Source organism: Manis javanica, chromosome 2 (assembly GCF_040802235.1).
Source record: "Manis javanica isolate MJ-LG chromosome 2, MJ_LKY, whole genome shotgun sequence".
NCBI classification, from domain to species: Eukaryota; Metazoa; Chordata; class Mammalia; order Pholidota; family Manidae; genus Manis; species Manis javanica.
In genome coordinates this window covers 51,758,234-51,782,211 of record NC_133157.1, presented here as the reverse complement: position 1 = coordinate 51,782,211, position 23,978 = coordinate 51,758,234, and the positions used below count along the sequence as shown (strand labels likewise).

Here is a 23,978-nt window from a genome sequence, read left to right as displayed (position 1 = left end):
AGTTGCTTTGGGGTTTATCTCCACTGTTGCTGTGGGCTTGGCCTGGCTGGGGCTGTTCCTCCAAAATGGTGGAGCCCCGTTAGAGGGGGAGCAGCCAGGAGACTATTTATCTCCGTAAGGGGCCTCTGTGCTCCCTGCTGCCCAGGGAGTTAGAGTGCCCAGAGATCCCCAGATTCCCTGCTTCTGGTCTAAGTGACCTGTCCTGCCCCTTTAAGATTTCCAAAAAGCACTCTCCAAACCAAAACAACAACAGCAACAATGAGAGAGGGAACAGAAAGGAAAAAAAAAAGAAAAAACACGCGATTTTTTTTTTTTTTCCTCAGGTGCCGGTCCCAGGCACCCGCGCACTGGTCCTGCTGCCCTGTCTCCCTAGCACCAGGGTCCCTGTCCTTTCAAGGCTTCCAAAAAGCACCCATCCACCGGTCCCGCAGGGAAGGAACGCTCAATATTCTTTGTCCTCAGGCACTGGTCCCACGCACCCGCTCACCAGTCCTGCCGCCCTGCCTCCCTAGCACCGGGGTCCCTGTCCCTTCAAGGCTTCCAAAAAGCACTTGGCAAAAAGAGAGAAAAAAAAGGGGAAAAACGCGCGATTTCTTCCGTCCTCAGGTGCTGGTCTCAGGCACCCACCCACCGGTCCCACAGGGAAAAATGCGGGATATTCTTTGTCCTCAGGTGCCGGTCCCAGGCACCCGCTCACCAGTCCCGCCGCCCTGCCTCCCTAGCACCGGGGTCCCTGTCCCTTTTAGGCTTCCAAAAAGCACTCGCAGAAAAGAGAAAAAAAAAAAGGGGAAAAACGCGCGATTTCCTCTGTCCTCAAGTGCCGGTCTCAGGCACCCGCCCACCGGTCCCGCAGGGAAAAACGGGGGATATTCTTTGTCCTCAGGCGCCGGTCCCAGCCACCCGCTCACCAGTCCCGCCACCGTGCCTCCCTAGCACTGGGGTCCCCGTCCCTTCAAGGCTTCCAAAAAGCGCTTGCCAAAAAGAGAAAAAAAAAAAGGGGAAAAACGCGCGACCTCCTCCGTCCTCAGGCACCGGTCTCAGGCACCCGCCCCCAGGTCTCGCAGGGAGAAACGCGGGATATTCTTTGTCCTCCGGCGCCGTTCCCAGGCACCTCCTCACCGGTCCCGCCACCCTGCCTCCCCAGCAACGGGGGCCCGTCCCTCTAAGGCTTCCAAAAAGCGCTCGCCAAAAAAAAAAACTGCTCCGGTTTCTCTCCACCCGCCGGGAGCCGGGGGGAGGGGCGCTCGGGTCCCGCCGGGCTGGGGCTTGTATCTTACCCCCTTCACAAGGCGCTGGGTTCTTGCAGGTGTGGATGTGGTCTGGATGTTGTCCTGTGTCCTGTGGTCTCTATTTTAGGAAGATTTTTCTTTGTTATATTTTCATAGCTCTATGTGTTTTTGGGAGGAGATTTCCACTGCTCTACTCACGCCGCCATCTTGGCTCCCGCCCCTTTTGCCCACTTTTTAATTGGGTTGCCTATTTCCTTATTGCTGAATTTTCAGGGTTGTTTATATATTCTAGATACAAGTCACTTGTCAGTTTAGTGATTTGTAAATATTTTTCCCATTCTCTTAAAAGTACTTTTGTAGAGCAAATATTTAAAATTTTTATGAAATCCAATTTATCAATTTTTTCTTAAATGGATCATGTATTCAGTGTTGTATCTAAGAATTCCTTGCCTAGTTGCAAGGTCACCAGGATTCACTCCTATTTTCTCTTCTACATACTTTATATTTGTAGGTTTAATATATAGGTCTATGATCCATTTGCATTAATTTTTATAAAAGTGTGAGGTATGGTTTATTTTATTTTCTTTTTTTTTTGCATATGGATGTTCAGTTATTCTAGCACTTTTGTTGAAAGACTATTCTTTCTGTATTTGCATTTGCACCTTTGTCAAAAATCATTGTTGTATTTGTATAAGTCTATTTCTGGACTTTCTCACCTGTTCCATTTATTTATATGTCTGTTCTTTTTTTAAATCCTGCACTTATTTGATTCTATAGCTTTTTAGTTTGTCTTGAAATCAGATGGTATGAGTCTTCCAACTTTCTTCATTTCCTATAATTTTTTAAAAATTGACTATATTTGACATGTAACATTGTGTAAATTAAGGTATACATCTTGTTACTTTGATACATTTATATATTGTAATATGGCTGATGTAATGATATTTATCACCTTACATGCTTATAGTACAATATTATTATCTGTGTTCCTAACTGTACAGTAAATCTCTGTGTTCAAAACTGTATTAAATCTTTGTGGCCATTTTAGTACTCATTACAGTTTGTACCCTTAAACACCATTACTGTTATTCTCCCAGCCACATTGACTAGTAACTATAATTTTACTCTATTTTTTTAAATATGTTTGATTGTTTTAGATTCCACATATAAGTGATATTAAGCAGTACTTGTCATTCTCTGTCTGGCTGATCTTGCTTGGCATAAGTACTCAAGGTCCATCCATGTTGCAAATGGCAGGATACCCTCCTTTCTCATGGCTGAGTAATATTCCATTGTGTTCATATACCACATCTTTCTCATCCATTCATTTGTTGATGGGCATTTTAGTTGCTTCCCTATCATGGTTATTGTGAATAGTGCTGTGATAAACATGGGAATGCATATATCTTGTTGAATTCTTGTTTTCATATCCTTTGGGTGTATTGTCAGAAGTGGAATTGCTGGATCATATTGTACATCTGTTTTAAATTTTTGAGGAACCTCCATATTATTTTCCATAATGGTTGGAATAATTTACATTCCCACCAGCAGTGTATAAGAATTCCCTTCTCATTACATCCTTGCTGGTACCTGTTATGTCTTGTCTTCCTGATGATAGCCATTCTACGTGTGAGGTGATATCTCATTGTGATTTTTATGTATATTTCCCTGGTGAGCAGATTCTCTTGTGCCTATTGGCTATTTTGACATTCCTGTTTCTGAAAAATGTCTATTTAGTTCTTTTGCCTGTATTTTAATTGGATTTTTTTTGTTATTGTGTTTGTTCTTTATATATCTTGGATGTTAACCTCTTATCCGATATATGATTTTCAAAATTTTTCTCCTGTTTTGTAGGCTGTCTTTTCATTTTATTGGTTTTTTATTTTGCTGTGCTGAAGGTTTTGAGTTTGGTGTAGTCCTTTTTGTTGATTTTTGCTTTTGTTGTTTGTGCTTGTGGCCTCATGTTAAAATTACTGCCAAGGCCAACATCAATGAGTCTCTTCCTTATGTTTTTTTCTAGGGGTTTTATGGTATCAGGTCTATGTTTAAGTCTTTGATTCACTTTGAGTTAATTTTTCTGAGTGGTGTGAAATAGGGGTCCAATTTCGTTGTTCTGCATGTATTTCTCTGGTTTTCCCAGCACCATTTGTTGAAGAGACTATCTTTTCCCTGTTGATGTTCTTGGCTCCCCTGCTGAATATGTCAGTATGTTAGGATTTAATTCTGGGCTCTCTATTCTGTTCCATTGGTCTATGTGTCTATTTTTGTGCCAGTACCATACTTTTTATTACTATGGCTTGCTGATGATATGATCTTATATATAGAAAATCCCAAAGAGTCAATCAAGAAGCTGTTGAAATTAATCAATGGTTTCAGTAAAGTGGCAGGTTACAAAATCAATTTACAGAAATCAGTGAAATTCCTTTAAACTTGTGATGAAACACTGGTAAAGAAATTTAAAAAATCTATCCCATTTACAATATCATCAAAAGATAATAAAATACTTAGGAACATATTTCACCAAGGAAGTAAAAGATCTATACAATGAAAACTGCAAGATTTTACTGAAAAAAAAAATCAAAGAAGACACAAACAAGTGGGAAGACATCCTGTGTTTATGGATTGATTGCAAGAATTAATATTGTTAAAATGTCTATTCTACCAAAAGCCATCTACAGATGCAGTGTAATCCCTGCCAAAATACGAAAACATTTTTCACAGAAATACAACAATTCTAACGTGTGTGAAACCACAGAAGACCCTGACTATAGCCAAAGCAATCCTGAGAAAAAAACATAACTGGATGTATCACATTTCATTTCAAACTATCTTATCAGTGTTTTGAACTCCATTTATTCTAAATCTGCAGGAAGGCATAGCAATTCACTTTCTGAAGTAAGGGAATCAGTTATTACCATAAATGCTAATGTTTTACTAGAAGCTCTCACTGAAGACTTTTCTCAGAAGAATGTATAATACCTTAGGTTTTGATCCATGGGTATGCAAGTAGAAGTATCCATTTTCATTTTTCCTTAAAGTACATTCATATTGTATAGTGGCATATTATTTATATTATTTGTGTACATATTTGAATTTTCATAAAATGACTGAATACATAGCAATTCATTTAGGTTTTATATTTGGTTAACAGCTGTAATAATGCATATTACAGATCTATAAATTTTAGGAAATTTATGATGATTAATCCTTTATCTCAACTTTCCTTCCTCAAAGCTGCAATTCAATGAAAAATGTTTTCATTTTATATTTTTTACTGCATTTCCAAAAGTTATATTAATAAGGATATGAGGGGGGAAAATCTGCAGTTGTTGCATAGGATTGTGGGTTGTAGAGGATGTTTGGTGTCAGATAAACATAATCTTTAATAGAGGTTATCTGCTGTAAAACAGGTGACTTCTCCATAAAGCCTTGTGTTTAATGTTTGGTTATTGTAAAGGCGTGGTTAGTAAAACAGGTAGTTGAATGAAAAACAGTTTTGGGGTAATCTTTATCTGAAAAAATGTAGTAGAGTTATTTGCAAGAGTTCTGAATGTGTAAGGAATAAATAGCTTGTGCAAATCCTCATATAAATGAAACTGGTAGAACAAAAAGCTTGGTTTTAGTATCATACCATGTTTTTAGTATTAGGTAAAATGTGCTGGCTGCTTGATTGGGTAATTCTTGAATTTAAATACTTTGGAGCCATCTTGTCACTATATCTCAAGCATGTCTGCCTACTGAAGCATCCAGGCTGAGTGCAGCATTATATTCCTTGACTAACTTTGCTTTGTATTCTTAGCATGTATGTTCTTATTTCTTTTCTGTCTGAAAAAGGTGAAATTACTGGAACAAGAACTTCCTTTCTACAAGTAAAGATTTTTCACTGTCAATTAAATATGGTTACCCTTTAATTCAAAGTTTATTGTAAACACTTCAGGTCTATTTGACATTTTAGTAAAATCAAGTGAGTTTAGAATGGAGAACAAAAATCAAAGAAATTCAGGTTCATCATATTATATTGCATTTTATTTCCCATATCATAGTATGATGAGTACATTTGGCAAGAAATCTGGGTTAGTCATAAAAATGTTATTAGAAGCTTTTTTCTTTTAATTGAATTCCGAAAACGTTCAGGGATAAAGTGCAGCTTGTTTATATTGTTGGAGGGGATGGGTATATATTCCTGTCTGAAATGACACACAGGGAGTTAGTTGCAATGCTGCTCACACCATGGTTTGATGGACTGTGAGTTGGTGGGAGTGAGCACCTTGAAGGAAATATTGGAAAGTCGTCTGACTTCATTCCAAACAACTGCTTTACAGGTTGTTTTTCTTAATAATAATGCTATCAGTTCAATTTGCATGATGCTTGATAGATCTTTCAATGCTTTTTCATGCTTTTGTGTGCCTCTTACTTGAGCCCTACAACCACCATGTGAGATAAGTCATTTAAACATAATTTCTATCTTACAAATGAGGAAACTAAGGTTCAGAGAATCGATACCACTTATTTGTGTGCAAGGAAGTACTAGAGTCAGGATTAGAATAGAGTTAACAGGTGTAAAATGTTTAACACCTTGCTCCACATTTAGAAATTACCAAGAGAATGTTATGTGGTGTTTTAAAACAGTATCATCATCCTATCTCCCAGTCCTAATTGCATTATACTAGAGCAGTGGTTCTTTTAGAAATGTATGCTATTTTTAAGAAAAATTTTGTTGTCATTAATCTACAATTACATGAAGAACATTATGTTTACTAGGGTCCCCCCTTCACCAAGTACTCCCACAAGCCCCATTACAGTACTGTCCATCAGCGTAGTAAGATGCTATAGAATCACTACTTGTCTTCTCTGTGTTGCACAGCCCTCCCCATACACCCCCCCCACATTATACATGCTAATTGTAATACCCCCTTTCTTTTTCCCCACCCTTATCCCTCCCTTCCCTCCCATTCTTCCCAGTCCCTTTCCCTTTGGTAACTGTTAGTCCATTCTTAGGTTCTGTGATTTGCTGCTGTTTTGTTCCTTCAGTCTTTCTTTGTTCCTATACTCCACATATGAGTGAAATCATTTGGTGTTTGTCTTTCTCCACCTGGCTTATTTATACCCTCTAGCTCCATCCATGTTGTTGCAAATGGTAGGATTTGTTTTCTTCTCATGGCTGAATAATATTCCATTGTGTATATGCACCAAATCTTCTTTATCCATTCATCTACCTATGGACACTTAGGTTGCTTCTATTTCTTGGCTATTGTAAATAGTGGCTTTTGGATGTAGAGTTCTATAGATAGATGTCTATTAGGTCCATCTGTTCTAGTGTGATGTTCAGTGCCTCTGTGTCTTTACTTATTTTCTGTCCTGTGGATCTATCCTTTGGAGTGATGGCGTGTTGAAGTCTCTTAAAATGAATGCACTGCATTCTCTTTCCTCCTTTAATTCTGTTAGTATTTGTTTCACATATTCTGGTGTTCCTGTGTTGGGTGCATATATATTTATAATGGTTATATCCTCTTGTGGGACTGAGCCCTTTATCATTATTTAATGTCCTTCTTTATCTTTTGTTACTTTCCTTGTTTTGAGGTCTATTTTTGTCTGATACTACTGCAACATCTGCTTTTTCTCCCTGTTGTTTGCATGAAATATCTTTTTCCATCACTTGGCTTTTAGTCTGTGCATGTCTTTGGGTTTGAGGTAAGTCTCTTGTAAGCAGCATAGATATGGGTCTTGCTTTTTATCCATTCTATTACTCTGTGTCTTTTGATTGGTGCATTCAGTCCATTTACATTTAGGGTGACTATTGAAAGGTATGTACTTATTGCCATTGCAGGCTTTAGATTCGTGGTTACCAAAGGTTCAAGGTTATCTTCTTTAGTATCTTACTGTCTAACTTAACTCGCTTATTGAGCTATTTTAAGCACTGTCTGGTGATTCTTTATCTTTCTCCCGTCTTATTTCTCCTCCTCTGTCCTTTATATATTGGTTGTTTTATTCTATGCTCTTTTGTGTTTAGTTGATTTTATTTTTTGCCTTTAGTTAGTGTTTGGTTGGTCTGCTTTCCTGTGATTTTATTTTCTCTGGTGACATCTATTTAGTCTTAGGAGTGCTTCCATCTAGAGCAATCCCTCTAAAATACCCTGTAGAGGTGGTTTGTGGGGGTCAAGTTCCCTCAACTTTTGCTTGTCTGGAAATTGTTTAATTCCTCCTTCATATTTAAATGATAATCATGCTGGATACAGTATTCTTGGTTCAAGGCCCCTCTCTTTCATTACATTAAATATATCATGCCATTCTCTTCTGGCCTATAAGGTTTCTGTTGAGAAATCTGATGATAGTCTGATGGATTTTCCTTTGTAGGTGACCTTTTTTCTCTCTCTAGCTGCCTTTAAAATTCTGTCCTTGTCCTTGATCTTTGTCATTTTAATTATTAGGTGTCTGGGTGTTGTCCTCCTTGGGTCCCTTCTGTTGGGGGTTCTGTGCATTTCCGTGGTCTGATCGATTATTTCCTTCCCCAGTTTGGAGAAGTTTTCAACAATTATTTCTACAAATACACTTTCTATCCCTTTTTCTCTCTTCTTCTTCTGGTACCCCTATAATGCAGATATTGTTCCTTTTGGATTGGTCACACAGTTCTCTTAATATTGTTTCATTCCTGGAGATCCTTTTATCTCTCTCTGCATCAGCCTCTTTGCGTTCCTGTTCTCTGGTTTCTATTCCATCAATGGCCTCTTGCATCTTATCCATTCTGCTTATAAATCCTTCCAGAGGTTGTTTCATTTCTGTAATCTCCTTTCGGACATCATCCCTTAGCTCTTGCATGTTTCTCTGCAGCTCCATCAGCATAGTTATGAGCTTTATTTTTAATTCTTTTTCAGGGAGATTGGTTAGGTCTATCTCCTTCTCAGGGTTTGCCTCTGTGATCTTGGTTTGTATCAAATTATTCTGCCTTTTCATGGTGATAGAGGTATTTGTGGGGAGCTGGCGGTGTGTTGGCTAAGAGGAAGTCCCTTCTTGCTAGTTTGTGGCCTTCCTCTCCTGGGAGAACAGCAACCCCTACTGGCTTGTGCTGGGTAGCTGCATGCAGACAGGGTTTCTAATTCTTGCCCAGCCACTGTGAAAGTAATATCTGAAAATAAGTATAGTGACAGTTCAATTTCATATTTTTTGAACTTGGATTTCTGAGTGATTCTTGTGTAATTAATAATTAAACATGATAGTGTATGAAAGAGCTAACCAATGTCATACTGTTATCCATCCACAAATGGTAGCTCCCTTATTTCTTATTCCTCTCAGACTTCTTTTTTTCTGAGCTTGAATTTTCAGGGCACTATATTGCAAAATTATTACTGTAAGTAAAAATACAAGACAACTTTTATATAACGTAGTTAATATAAGTAAAAACTTTTCATGTTATATACCAAATAATAAAGGATGCTGTGTTTCATGCTGTGGTATTAATAAAGAAATATAATACTTAGTTCTTTCCTCAGAAAGTGTCGCAGTTAGTTGGGGAGGCATTATTTAAATATGTGAAAAATTAACTAATATAGGTTTATCATAAGGTTGTATGTAATGAGTTGCCAAAAGAATGTTGTCAACTTAGAGGAGGTCAAAGTTTGAGGGCTTCCTAGAGACTAGAGCCATCTTGGGCCCTGTTGCCAGGATCTGAAAACCCAGGAGGAAGAGATACATGGGACAGATCCAAATTTGGAGGTAATGCTACCTTTCCAACAGTCTGAGGTAATATTTTATAACAGTCAGCAAATCAAGTATCTTGCCTATATTGACACAGTTATTCTCGGTCTAGTGATAAGAACTTTGTTCTTTTGAGAGCTTGGCTTATCCAAATTTTATAATTTGTAGGGCCTTAGAAATGAAAGAGTAAACAAACACAGGCATTTGCCAATTTTTGGCACATACTATTTTTGGCGTGCTAAATTTACAAAATGAAGGTAGTGTTTTTAAGTTAAGTAAATAATCATTGTGGAGTTTGACACATGTGTGAAGACAAGATAATGGCACTGCCGGGTCATATGGTGACTCTGTCTTTAACTTTTTGAGGAGCTGCCGAACTATTTCCAAAAGCTGCTGCTGCATTTTAGGATCTGTACCAGCAATGTATGAGGGTTCCAGTCTCTTCAAAAAATGTGCTTTATTTTTGACAGAAACATTTATGTTATGAGGAAAAGCAGGTGAATTTATGTTTGTTATGCTTCACATTTTACTATTGCATAAAAAGCCAAGATACATAACTTACAAAGATAAAATATTTTAAATCAAGTCCTTGGACGTCTATGTGTCATTGAATGTCCAGTTTGCAATTTGTCTTTTTGCCAACATAAAGAATAAGAACTCAGCAAGCAAAAGTGATAAGAAAGAATTGTATTCCCTAGGGAAGTGTCTGATTTCTGGCCCAAAATCTCAAAGTTCATGGAGTGCTGTAAGCCAATAAGTTCTCCCTCAAAGCTCGTGTGTCTCAGGAAGTGTATGATTCATTAAGAAACTATCCTCTACTCCCATTTTGGGTGCTTTCTGAATTATCAGACAATAAAGGAAAACTAGTGAAATATGTAGTATTTTTGATATGCCAAAGGAATTTGTGTAAAAGATATCTACCCTTTATTTTTGTTTTCTAATTTTTCATGATAAGAATGTTTTTGGAGGGAATTTGAGAATTATTTTTGAAATGAAACACACTGAGGAGCAGGTCATTTCTGTACGAGGCATACTTTTGCCCCATTTGAAGGTGATGTTCCTTATGTTTGCTTTAAAAATATTAACCTTTCATCTCCTTGGGTAAAGAACATAGGAATTTTTTTTTTAGGGAAAATTTGTGCTTGTAGCCATTTCCAGCCTTACCACCAAATAAGCTTTGTTCTTCAAGAATAATTCACCGTAAATAATGCAATACCTCTGAAAGTCCCTGTGGAATATCAGAATTAATTTAAAGCAGAATTCTGACATGTTGATAAGTTCCAAATTGTATTTGAAAATAATATCTTTTTTGATTCTATTTTTCTTTACATTTTTAAATCATTTTATTCATTGGGTATTTATTCATTGCCTATTATGGGCAAAGCACTGTGTTATGTGCCAAGGAACATTTTATAAAGGATTACTTAATTTGTTCAATATTTATTGAATACCTACCAGAAATCACTGTGACAGGTGTTATAGTAAATAATTCTTGGCCTCTGGAAACTAGCATTGTATTTTATTTTTTGTTTAAGTATTAATATACAATCCTATGTTGGTTTCTAATATACAGCACAGTGGTTCAAAAGTTATCCATATTATTAAATCCTCACTTCCCCCAGTGTGATCACTGTCTATCAATGTAGTAAGATGTTACAGAATCATTAACTGTATTCTCTGACTGGCACTCAATTTTATTTGAGGGAGAGTAGGTATACACACATGAAGTAAGTAAGTGGCATATAGGAATTAAATGCCTGAGTGGCATAATTAAGTTCAGTGAAGGTCAAGGTCATTGTGAATGAGAATTATAGTAAAGGGTGTCGTGGAATAGACAGACCTTGAAATGGGCTCTGACGATCGTTAAAAGTTGAGTTGGTTTAGGAGAACCAGAGGGAAAGGATCTGGGGGTGCTAGGATGGGGTTAAATTGTAGAAAGTAGTAGTAAGCCTCACGTCTGGATAGTAAAGGAGCAGAGTGTTCTCTCCTTTTTCATTAGGTTGAGGATCATGGTGGAAGGTGAAGCCTTTATAAGAAAAACAGATTTCATGTGTATTCTTCACTTATTTTTATTCTTACAGCAATTTGTGAATGGCATCTCTTTCTTACATTACACATTATATGATGAGTCTCACAAAATCATCCATAATGATAATAATTAATTTTAATCTGTTCTTTTTAATATATAGTCACTACAAATGATCAAAATTTGGAACTATAAAATGACATGAAGATCTTCAAAAATTGCTTTATTATGTTGTCACTACTCCTACTAGGTGGCCTAAAATGAACACTGGTTGTGTAAATCCAGAATCTAGTTCTGTTTTTTAAAAATTCCACATGTTCCTGTTTTTCTCTGTGTAGAGAATGTAGTATTTTTGGTAACTTATTTTAGACTTTTATCCATTTCCATCCATGTTTTAGTTACCCTCTTATCCTCATCCCAGGACTTTGTGTTTCTGCCTGCCTCCCTAAAATGCTTTTAGCTTTAGCCTGATGATCTGTGGTGGTGGCCCAGCTGTGTACAGTAGGGGAGTTTGAGATCTATCATGTGCTAAAATTAATGAAATTTCACAATGGGCTTCCTCTACGTTTAGCTCTCCTTCAGTAAACCATTTGATTTTGATCAATGACTGAATATTGTTTTAAAATATTTAAAATATCATTAGCAAATGCATCTTTTCCATTTTTTGGTTCAAAAAAAGGAGTTTTTATTGAAAATGCACTTCTCCCTAAGATGCTGAGGTCGGTGAATGTGCAAATAGGCAGCCACCTGGTACCCAGTTAGGTTTGTTTTTACTTCTGCTGCTTAGCTATGGCCAGTGTGATAAAAGATTTTACATTTTCTATAATTCTCCATTTTTCCTCTAGTTGAACTAGAGAATATTGAAGAGAATATAGAATTTGGAGAGAATATGGAATTAACCTTTGTAATTTCCCTTTGCTCCCCTCATTTCATCCCTACTCCCTGCAACTCTGCGGCTACCCTTGGCAGTCTATTGATGTCTCTGATTCTCCCATCCATTTACTGAAACAGAGCAACTGTTTCAGGATTTTATGGCTCCTCATAGCTTTCTGAATAAAGTTTAAATTCCTTGCTTAGTCATCTGTTATTTTACGTACTTCTCAAATATCCATCATTGTTTTCTTCTCTGCAGGCATTCGGAATGGTTTGCACTTGCTCAGACACCTTATCCTCTTGCTTTTCCGTGTACTATTCTTCCTGCTTTGTCTAGCTGCAACTCCAGTATCGGTTTTCCCTTTTCTTACAGGTTGCCTCCCTTAAAAGGGGGTCTCACATCTGCTTCAAGCAGCCCATCTGGCTGGTGCTTCTTAGAGTTTCTTCCTTCTTTGAGCAGTTCTCAGTGGAATACCACTTCCTTACAAGTGTCCTTGTATGGCGCCCTGGGACACAGTCCTAGTGACAGAATACTGCCACCACAGCTTGGCCATCAGTGGAGTTGCAGTAGGGGGCAAGGTCACAATTCCTTTATTGCCCTGTTCCTTTATTTCTCACAGTACCCCCGCAGATATGGCTGGATCAGACTTTGGAGAAAAGGTAGAGTAAGCAAAAGGGAATTATCATATAGAAGCATTCAAAGCAATGTCTAACATACAATTTTTCTCCTGCCCAAAGGAAAGCATCCAAGAAGTTGAATCAGTGAGTGGCCTCTTGTCTCTTTCCCTTACTCTTCTCTACTCAGGCCTGTACCTCTGAGAGCCTCCTTGTTCTCACTATGCACCTTTGGGAACCCCATCCTCAGCCTCAGGATCAGTTTTGTTCCAGGAGTTACTTTCCTCAGCAGAATGTTTCACAAGTTTGAGTTCTTTTGGCTACTGCCTAGCCACATTGTCTGTGGTGGTCTCTGACACCAAATCTTTCAGAGTAGTCGAGAGACTGTATGATTTTCTCAAAGTCTGATCACTTCGGAGATTTTCCTGCCAATGTAAATTTTAGAAATGCCTTAGATTCTTTCAGTTGTTCAGTGGGTAATTCTTGAATCAGACGTACACTTACAATAAAACTCTTCCAAAGATGAACATTAAATAACATTAAATTTTAGACAGAGTGCAGCCTGAACCAATATTTTCCTTAACACCCGCAAAAGGATTCTCTCATAATAAAGACAACACTTCACTTTATTATATGTATACAGAGCATGACTTCTCCCGGTCCCTGATTGGATCCCCTTATTCACTTAGAACCCCCTTGACCTGCCTTTGAGAAAAGAAGAGGTCCATGACCAAGTCATGGCAGCTCACTTGGCTAGAGAAAGATCCAAATGAAGTTGTTAAATTACCATTGATTGTAAGGATTAGATTAAATTATTATAGAGTAGCTATGGTTAGCTTTCTTAACGGTGGAGTAGGGTTTTTTTTTTCAGTCTTTCTATTACATACCACACCCCCACTTGTCTTTTGTCATATCCTTCCAACAGCCTGTCAACATCATTTTGTGTGAACTCCCTTTTGTGCACCTCTGGCAATCTGGCATAGTTTTATTTTAGCATTACGCTATGATTGATTTACTTGTCTATTTTCCTAGCACATGAAGTTTAGTGAGTAATCAGTAAATGTTTATTGAATGATAAATGAATTAGTAAAGGAAATTGGGATCTGTTATCTTCTATACTTTACTTCAGCAATTCCTTGATCACTAGGCATGCGATTTCATAAAGGCCTAGTTTATTTTCTAGTGACTAAAATATGGTGTTTGCAATTAAAATTTTTTTGCATTTCAAATTAGGTTTTGGATTGTAAGTACCTTGATTAGGAAAAGAGGATCAGATTGCTGCTGAGGCCCAGTTTACGATTAGTATTTCCTCCTACCACTGAAGCTGTACTTTGTACAGCCTTCTGTCTTAGGATGGTTAAGAAAGACACTGAAATAAGAGAGTATGTTCTGAGAATCAGTCCCTCCTCATCTAGTAAATGGCAGACAGGCAAGGTCTATTTGTTGTATCATTGATTTAACCCTTTGATTATTTTGGCAAAAAGTAAAGTCTTTTTACATATAAGAAAGCATCTATTGGTGGTGTAATTTCTATTTAAAAGCAGGGAATGAATGGAAAAGGAGACATTTTCTTGTTCTTAATATGTGTATTTATGTATAAGTGTATAAGAAATATATGAAATACTTAAAATTTATGTGTAAAGCTTCTAAGTAAGAGGATTTAAAAATCAATGTCCACATTAAGTTGTTTGGCCCACTTTTGCTCTGTCACATGTAATTTTTGGATATTTCAGAGCATGAATCTTCTGAAGAAGTAACTCAGCAAATTTTATTTTTTTTCTATAAGGATGAATTATAAAATGCCTATTTGTTTCATGATCAAATATATTATTTGACTTCTCTTCTTATAGAAATTTCAAGAAGTTGCTGAAAAAAATATGGAAGAATTGAACCGTACTGAGAAGTCACATGAACAGTTGGTCCTTGAGAATTCGCATTTCAAAAAGGTGTTGTCACAGGCTCAAAAGGAACAAACCTCCTTGTTGGCAGCCTGTGCATTGATGGCTGGTGCCTTGTATCCTCTCTATAGCCGATCGTGTGCCTTATCTACACAGAGAGATTTTCTCCAGGAGCAAGTCAACACCTTTGAGTTGTTCAAATTAGAAGTTAGAACTCTAGCTCAGGCTTTGTCAACTGTAGAGGAAAAGAAGCAAGAGGAAGCCAAAATGAAGAAAAAACCATTCAAAGGGCTGATACGCGTATTCCGAAAAGGTGTTATTGCAATTTTGGCGGCAAACAGACTCAAGATTTTGGGCCAATCGTGTGTCTCTCTTTTTACTTGGATGGAAAGTTTCAAAGAAGGCATAGGCATGTTAGTGTGTATAGGAGAGCCCAAAGACAGGCATAAGTTTCCAAGTAAGATAATTTGTGCTTTTTAAAGTCTTAAGCTGAATGTAAGTGACATGCTATGTAAATATGTTTGGCCATCATGCAGACTTTAAAAATCCACTGAATATTTCTAATCATGTAACATAGTCCCATATATCTATAGATATGTATGTGCATATGGATAAATGTATGTTTATGTATAAATTAGATTTGATTTTTGTTATGAACATTTAAATATAAAGAAAGTAGCAGCAAATATGTGTAATTTCAACTTGTCTAGCCTAATTATGTTTAGATCTCTTTTCACAGTACATCCAGAGTTTACAGTAATTTTTCAGTTAAGTCAATCTGTAGACTGCTGTATTTAAATTAATTAGCAGTATAATTTATTTTCCCTTTCTATGAATCAGTATAAAATTATCAGAGTTAAAAACCTATTGAAGAATTTTATAAAAAATGAGACAAGGGTAGATTTTCCAGCTAATATTTTTTGAATGCTTGACTCTTCTGAGAAAACATTGATTTTAATTTTTAACTTAAAAAACAAGCTATTAAGTGATATTAATAGAATAAAGAAAGTTTACTTTTTCTTTGATGGCAATTAACAGTTTTATATATAAATTAATTAAATCAATCAAATGTAACATTTCTTTGCAGACTTTTTACTCAGTAGGCAAAGTTCTGTCTACAAGTTTTAATCTAGTTCTTAAATAGCTAAACATTGCTATTAATTTTAAACATGGATTTTAATAAATTTTTCTAGCATTGCATAGTGGATTTTTCTCTGTCTTTGCAGAACATCAAAAGGAACAGTTGCATTGTTTGCGGGCACTCGGTTGGCTAACCAGTTCTGACCTTCTTGCTGCAATTACCACTTCTATGGCCGAGTTGCAGGAAGCTATTAGTAAAACAGGTATGATTCCCTCTTTAAGGTCCTTACAAAATACATTCAAAGGAAATATCCAGAAATGCTGCATGGCACCAATCTAATAAACCAGCGAGGAAGAAAATATATTTGTTCTCATTTTTCTTTTGTTCAGATACTGAGAGATTGGTAAATATGCATTTATGATGCAGTGAATTAATGTAAACTTTGATGGGTAATTTATTTATGGGAAAATTAAATGACATTTATTTTGTATAATTAAATTTTGTAATGTAAATTTTGATGGGTAATTTATTTATGGGAAAATTAAATGACATTTCTTGGTGAATGTATCCAATTTTTTTTCCCTTTGTGAAGGAATTAGGTTTGATTTTTTGTTATAAACATTTAGATATAAAGAAAATAGCAAATGTATATAATTTCAAGTTGTCTAGTTTTATTATGTTTGGATGCTCTTTTCCACATCTTTCCTTTTTTTCCTAGTGATGATTTTCCTATAGGAAGCTTATCACTATCTTTTTTAAAAAGTAATACTCAGAATGTTTTAGTCTTCTTTCATTTCTGTTTCTGGTTGTAAATCTTAGAAGTTTGAGTAATAACCAAACCAGTAGAAAATTTTCACTCATTTGGTAATGTGTTTTTATTTTTTCTAATTAATTTTAAATAGTTAACTTGAGTAGTCTGCTCCTTTCCACCAGGTATAGAATCACCTATAATTAGTGATTTCCAGAGTTCCAAAATTCAAGTTCGCTTTTTCATGACTCAGATTGCATGATATATTTGTGTGAAAGGTTCAATGAAAACTAATTTCTCTACACTAGAAGAATATAATATACCATTACTTACCGATTAAGCTATGCCAAGACTAATTATGGTACTTTCAGACACATTAACAGTAAACATGGTGTAATGGACTTGTTAATACTTGCTGCTTAATGAAATGTTGTAAGCATTAATGAAATAGTGATTTAGGATTTAATTCTTTAGATAATTCTGCTATGTAAATATAGATCATTTATTGTGATTGCAGCTATCTAAAGCTAGGCCCTTGTAGTAGTAAACTTGTGATTCAAAGATTATTTCCAAGTTGTGGCCATTGATGGTAGTAAATAATATGCATATTTAATGCTTTGGCAAAACCTCAGCATACTAGGTTTGAAGTCTAAAACAAAAGTCTAAATAAATGTATTTTAAGAATGTTGGTATTATAACTTCAAAGCAAAACTAACATTCTTGAACAATCTTAATAAAATCTAGTTTAGTTGGATTTAATTTAATAAAGAGATGATTTCTGTTAGTCATATTCTTTGTTGGTATGTGGACATGTTTAAATAGATTCGTTTCTTAAGCCATAATCTTGTCTGTATAATATTACTTTGTTTAATGAGGTTTTTTCTTTATCACTGTGCTGTGTATACTTCAGGAGATAAACAAAAAATGTACGACTTGATCTGGCCATCTAGAAAATACGCACAATGCTATAAGCATGTGTGTATATATATATATATGTGTGTGTGTGTGTGTGTGTGTGTGTTTATGTAAGCATATATATTGCACTTCAAAAATATCACAGACTCAAAGGGAACAGACCTTGCTGGTAGCCTATGTGTTGATGGCTAGTGCCTATTTATCCTGGTGCCATATTGTATATATAACAAAATGACAACTCATGAATGACTTTAGGCAGAGGCAGAATATAGTCAAGGGCTGGATGAGGAAATAAGAATCTAAGAATCCATAGAAGGTGCAGCCCAATGTGGGCCTAGGATTATTGGGAAGGCTTCAGTGAGCCTTCTCTGTGGGCTTTAGTTGGGCCTAGAATGATACTAAGTTGGAGAGGAGAGATGGCATTCAGACAAAGGGCATGGATTACGCAGAGATGCAACAGTGGGAAGAAGCGACATGAAGAGATGATAATGGAAATCCATGTCTAACAGGCCTGGTTTACAGATGGTGATTACTACAATGTATTTTCCCTTATAACCATATTGGGGAGTGGTGGGAGAAAAGGTGACTCATTGGTGTGGGATCAGATTGTAGAGGTTTTACAAATGTAGGCTGTGATGCCCCTGAGCACATTTTCCAAAAGTGGCCCCTTGCAACATTTTAAAGTTAAAATATTGACATAATGATTATTGACACCCTGTTAAAAATAAGTGTGGGTAAGATCTATCAAGTAGAAAGTAGAGCAAGAGTGGTGTTTACCCACCTCCAGGAAGGCCTTTGACGTTAGAACCTGGTTGTGTCTCTGATTACTTGAGGAAATAGTAAGTTCAGGGAAACTTATTTTAGGGAAGCCTTTGTATGTTGTTGGCTTAAGAACAGTACTTATAGGAGAAAAAGTGATAGTTGCTTACATGTGGAGAATAACTTACACATGAAAGTCCTGAAGAGTACAGGGCAGGATATGTTCCAGACAGGCAGAGATTTGAATTATTATTGGACTAGTGCAAAAATGACTGGTGTGTACCTTCTGCAGAGATTACTTGACTAGCTGGGTTTATAGAATAATTCCTTCAAAATGTGATGAGGGGTCATTATTATTTTTTCCAGGTATGTGTTTTCATTTTTAAGTGCATCCTAGTGGTAGAAATTCTGATATTTTAGCAAAAAGGATGGGAAAATATTTTCAGGCATTTAAAGTATGAGATTATTAACAGATAATAATGAGGGTAATAAATGTAAAGCCATAACAGATTATACAGTCATGTTGAGTTTATTAATATGTAAATAACATAACTAGGTAAGCATTCTTGTGTAGTAGAAAGAATACTAGCTTTGAACATGGCATATTTGATTTTGTAGCCAGCTCTGCTAGTTATTATTTGTGTGGAATTGGGCAAGTTGCTTTACTGGGCATCAGACTTTACACCTATAAATGGAGATAGTTTTATCTTCATGGTTTTTAGGAGGATTTAATGAGATAACACTTGCTGAACAGTTTTATACAGTACCTGGCATACAGTGGGTGCTAAAAAAATTGTGCCCTTTCTGCCTATGAAAATAGTGTATAACATTGATGAAGATACACATGGATATCTGCCTGTGTACATTTTTAGACTACTAATTATTCATTTTCTATTCAAATATTGCTAAAGTGCTGTACAGTGGAGGGAACATAGTGTATAGGGTTAAGCAGGATTCTGCCTGACTTTTGACTACTGTTCTGACACTAGTGTGTGACATGGCAAGTTATTTAAACTCTCTCTGCTTCAGTTTCTTTATTTGTAAAATGGGAATACTATTACCTATATTATAGAGTTTTTTAGAGACATAAATGTGTTAATTTGTAAAGTATTGAGAACAGTCTTTGTTTATTGGTTTGCTTACCTTTCTTAGTTCAACATTGGTCATTATTAGGATTTTTTGCATTAACTGAATAATAACAAAACAATTTCAAAAAAATTTAGTGTAGATCAAATGATTTCATAAATTACATTAGCTTATATATTTACATATCACATACAGCTCTAACTTTTTAAAACATGGTTTAATTATAAATTAGTATATAAAGATCAAGTAGAAATGTCTTCCTCTGAATATCATGACATTGTATGTTTGAATGCATCACAGGTTTGCTTTCTGTATAACTAAAAGAAGTCCCTACTTTGATGTACTTAATCACAGACAGTTTTTTCTTTCCTAGTAATAGAAAGTCTGGAGGTAGGTAGAAATCCAGACTGTCTTCCTGCTCTGCTGTTCTTAGTTAGCATCTTCAAGTTTGCGCCTCGTAGTTTTAAGCAGTTACTTTACTTTCAGGCATCAGGATTGTGTTAGGGCAGCAAGGAAAAGGAAAGGACAAAATGTGAAGGCATTCATACATTGCTGCTGGGAATGAAAAATGATACAGCTGCTTTGCAAAAGAGCCTGGCAATTCCTTAAAATGCTAAACAGAGTTATCATATGAGCCCAGCAATTCCACTCTAGGCATATATCCAAGAGAAGCGAAAACATATCCTTACAAAAACGTGTGCATGAATGTTCATTGCAGCATTATGCATAATGGCCTGAAGTAGCAACAAATGCAAATAAATGTTGTCAGCTGAGGAAGGGATAAATATCCAAATGATAAAAGATTATTGGGCATAAAAAGGAATGAAGTACTGATCCATGTTACAACATGGATGGCCCTTGAAAATATTATGCTCAGTTAAAGAAGCTAGTCACAAAGGTCCTATATTGTGTCATTCCATTTATTTGAATGTCCAGATTAAGCGAATGTAGCAACAGAAAGTAGATTAGGGGCACCCTAAGGTGGGGGAGGGTCTGATGGGTTATGGGAAGTGACTGCTAATGGATAAGGGGTTTCTTCTTGGGGTGACGAACATGTTTTACAATTAACTGTGGGAATGATTGCACAACTCTATGAATATATTCAAAAGCATTGATTTCTACACTTTAAATGGGTAAATTATATGGTATGTGAATTATATCTCTAGAAAGCTGTCAGCATTTTGAAGGTATGTGGCTGCCAAAGGTAAAATTTCCCCAGAAGCCCCCCAGCAGTCTTCTGCTATTGTTTTATTGGCCTGAGCTGGAGCACATGGTTATCCCTAGCTGACTATCTGGAAATTGGCAAAAGAGCAGGGTTTGGGGTGGAATGGATCAGCTAATCAACAATGTTTGCAACAGAAGATTCAGTTTTTAAAAAACGAACTACCTCCACATTGACTGCCTCTATTGTAAAAGCAAACTAATCAATTCAGAAAACTTGAAAAAAAATCAGAGAATAACTAAAGATGAAAATATTTCCCTATCATATAGGAATAGTTTATATTGACATTTGCTTATGTTCTGATGTGTTCTTCCAATTTATTTTAACCCTCTATCTCTTTCTATCCATTCACCCTTCCTCCCTCCCTTCCTTCCTTCCTGCCACGCACTCATTCACCAACAGGTAAACAGGTGATACAAATGATGTCATAGGCTACAGACTGTTTTATATCTTCATTTAATTACTTTGAAGTACTCTCAAACTTATAGAAAAGCTGCAAGTACACAACAGAGACCTCTTTTTCTGCTGAACAATTTGACAGCAAGTTGCTGATATGATGCCCCACTACTCCCTCATATTCCATTGTGTATTTCAAACAAAGACATTCTTTTACATAACCAGAGTGTGGTGGTCAACCTCAGGAAACCAACATTGATACATGACTACCATTCAGACCCCACTTGGCTTTCCCTAGTTGTCCCATCATGTCTTTTACAGCAAAAGGATCTGGTTTAAGATTATGTGTTGCATTAAATCATGTTTCTTTCATCTCTCTCAATATGGAAGAGTTCCTCAGTCTTTCCTTGACATTATTATCTTGAAGATTATTGGCCAATTTTTGTAGAATATCCTTCAATTTTTATTTGATGTTTCCTCATGGTTAGATTCAGTTTATATATTTTTGGCAAGAAAATTGTGGAAGTGATGCTGTGCTTTGTTCATGGTATATTATTATAGCTTTAGTTTTTAAAAAAGGTATGCTTTTGAAGGATTCTTCTCCATTTCTATTAATATTCTTCTAGAGAATGATTTTTAATGTCTGAGTAATATTTATCTAGTTGGGCGTTTCATTTGTTTAACCAATTCACAATGGGATCTTTGCATCCTATGACAGTTATCAGGAATAGCAGTTCAGCCTTGATTTGTAATTTGGTCATTGTCTCTTGAATCATCTAATATTATGAGCAGTATCTTAATCTTTTCAGCCAAATGGGAAGTTCAAATCACAAAATCTTGGGAAAGTTTATTTAGGAAATAATATTCAAATTCTGAAATGAAAGAAGACACTTCTTATAACTGTGATTTTTCTTTTCTCTGCTTTCCCTCTTTCTTTTTCTTTTTAAAGAATTTGCTGAAAATTTAAACCATTTTACATGTCAGGATGGCATCACTCACTTTTTTTGTTTGTCCCAGGAAAACTAGTACATGTATGTTGATACCAAGTAGTAGCTTTTGATACATTAAATAGTAATTAGATTGTGTTATCTTTGTTCTAAGGCTTACAAAAAAGTCAGCAAATTACTCTTTAAAAATGAGGTGCTTATCTTTTTTAGAGTAAGTTCTGAATCATACACATACAATTACCTCTTTAGGAGAGAAAAATTAAACATGTTGGATGCATAATGGAGTATGGATTAAAAATTGTCCTCTAGATTTGAATCTGGGTTTCATTGCCTACTCTATGAGTGACATTGGGAAAAGTACTTAATCCCTTTCAGCCTCATTATCTTCATCTGTAAAATATGGCTAAGAAAAGTTCCTAGGACATAAGGTTATTAGGAATAAATGTGACCTGACCAGCCGAATCCCTTGTATATGTGATTGTTCAAAAAATGCTTGTTGTTTTATCTCTCCTTGTGTGCCATTGTCTCAGGTGAACTGGTCTGTTACTTCCTACCTTTTCATGACACTGGAAGTTCAGTAATGGTAGCTTGAATTCACTGCTCAGCAAGTGCTAAGGTGGTTAAAAGCCCCTTGCTAACTCCTTAAACTTTGATGATGTATTTATAGGCAGTGGGCAAAGACCCCAGTTTCCATGTTGCCTCTGTAAATACTGGACAGGTGGCAACCTTCTTGCCTTCATTAAAATATTTGCCCATTTGAGATAAATTACCTCTTCCTGGTATCCAAATGGTGTGCCTGCAAGAGATCATTTACCTCAAACAGGGGAGAATGTTACTTCCACCAAAGGGCTAGGATATCAATCATTGTGGGAATGGACTGAGGAACCCTTTAGATAGCTGAACATTTTCATATGCCTGGTGCAGAATGAATTTCTCAAGGTAGGAACAAATATGCTGATTTGCATAAAATCTCTGAAAAAATGGAAGTAGGTGGATATGAATAGAATGTTCATACATTTTGGTTACACATTTCCTCTGCAACCGAATCTTAATAATCTAGGAGATAGATGACCCAAATATACATGCCCCTGCTATTAGTACTCAGAACTTCCTTGCATTGTATACTTTGAGTTAACTTTCTAGAGGTCATAGCAACTCTTTCAGGTAAAACTCAGAAATCTCTGTTGTATTCAGCTTAACATTGAGGTTTCACGCTTAGGAAGTCCAAAACAGAGGTAAAGATATTGGTATTAATAAGTAGTTGTCATTATATATTTTAAAACTTTAAGGCTTTATTGAATCCTAATAAATAATAAAAGGAGACTTACTACTCTGTGTGGTCTGTGGACCAGCAACATCAGCATTAAGTGGGAATTTGTTAGAGATGTATAATCTCAGACTCCATCCACTTGAGAGCCACTCAATCAGGGTCTACATTTTAATAAGATCCTAAGATAATTTATATGCACAGTAAAATATGAGAAGGAGTAACTTACAGATGATTGTGTTATTTACATAACTTCACTAAAGTTCAAAATTAAAACAAGAACAATCAGACGATGTGTTATTTTTGGTATTTCAGATACTAGTGTCTATATTGGGGAGCCATGTTTAACTTACTGAATTTTCTTTTTTTTCTTTTTTATTATTACTTTTGTATTTTCCCATATTTTTTCAAACATTTTATTATCAAAAATTTCAAGCATATAGACAAGGTAAAAGAATTTTATAGTGAACAGATAGTTTGTTTTTTCAATTAAAATTTATTTGCCTATCATAATTTTAATAAGGTTTTAAATGGATAATTTATCCCTAGGAGAGTTCATGACTATGTAAAATTCCAGTGTAACAACTTTTGTAAGATATATTTGTTAGTACTATTAACAATAGTTAGTACTAACTAATATTAATATTAAGCTGAACCTTAGCATATTTATTTGAACTTTAAAGGTTTCTTGAAAAAGAAGAAAACATTTTGTAAAAGAAGAAAACATTTCCCCTAAAATCTATACTAAAATATGATGTGTATATTTAGAAATGTTTTACCCCTGCCTTGTTCCAGAAAAAAGTTTTGGCAACTTACAGGTATTTGTAAAATATAACTATATGATATCCATTAAAAAGTTAAGTAAAAGAAAATAGAAGCAAGTTTAAGTCAGGAATGATGTTGAAAAGCCAACTAGGAAGGCCTATACACTCATTTTCCGATTTGAATTTCATTATTCAGTTGCCAGTTTTGCCATTAAAATAACCCCCAAAATTTAGGAGAAATAAAAATGTTCTTGGACTACAATTAGATAGGAATTTTCCTGTAGCTCTTAATAAAAAGGGAGATGATGTGATAGAATGAATAACATTCTCAATAATATCAGACGTAGAATTATTTATCTCTTCTTTTTAAGTCAAATATTTGGGGTATAATTTATGTGCAATAAAATGCATTTGTTTAACTGTAAAATTGAGTGAGTTTTAAAAACTATGTACACTAGAA

General features: G+C 35.7%; 1 protein-coding gene across 8 annotated transcripts in view; it reads left to right on the top strand.

The window, feature by feature from the left end:
• Nucleotides 1–23,978, top strand: part of CCDC171 (coiled-coil domain containing 171) — a 353,248-nt gene that overhangs the window by 152,166 nt on the left and 177,104 nt on the right. For all 8 annotated transcript variants that reach the window (XM_073228479.1, XM_073228476.1, XM_073228477.1 and 5 more), the window contains 2 exons: nt 14,286–14,790; nt 15,560–15,676. In XM_073228479.1, the coding sequence (XP_073084580.1) occupies nt 14,286–14,790; nt 15,560–15,676 (622 nt within the window). The remainder of the gene's footprint in view (nt 1–14,285; nt 14,791–15,559; nt 15,677–23,978) is intronic.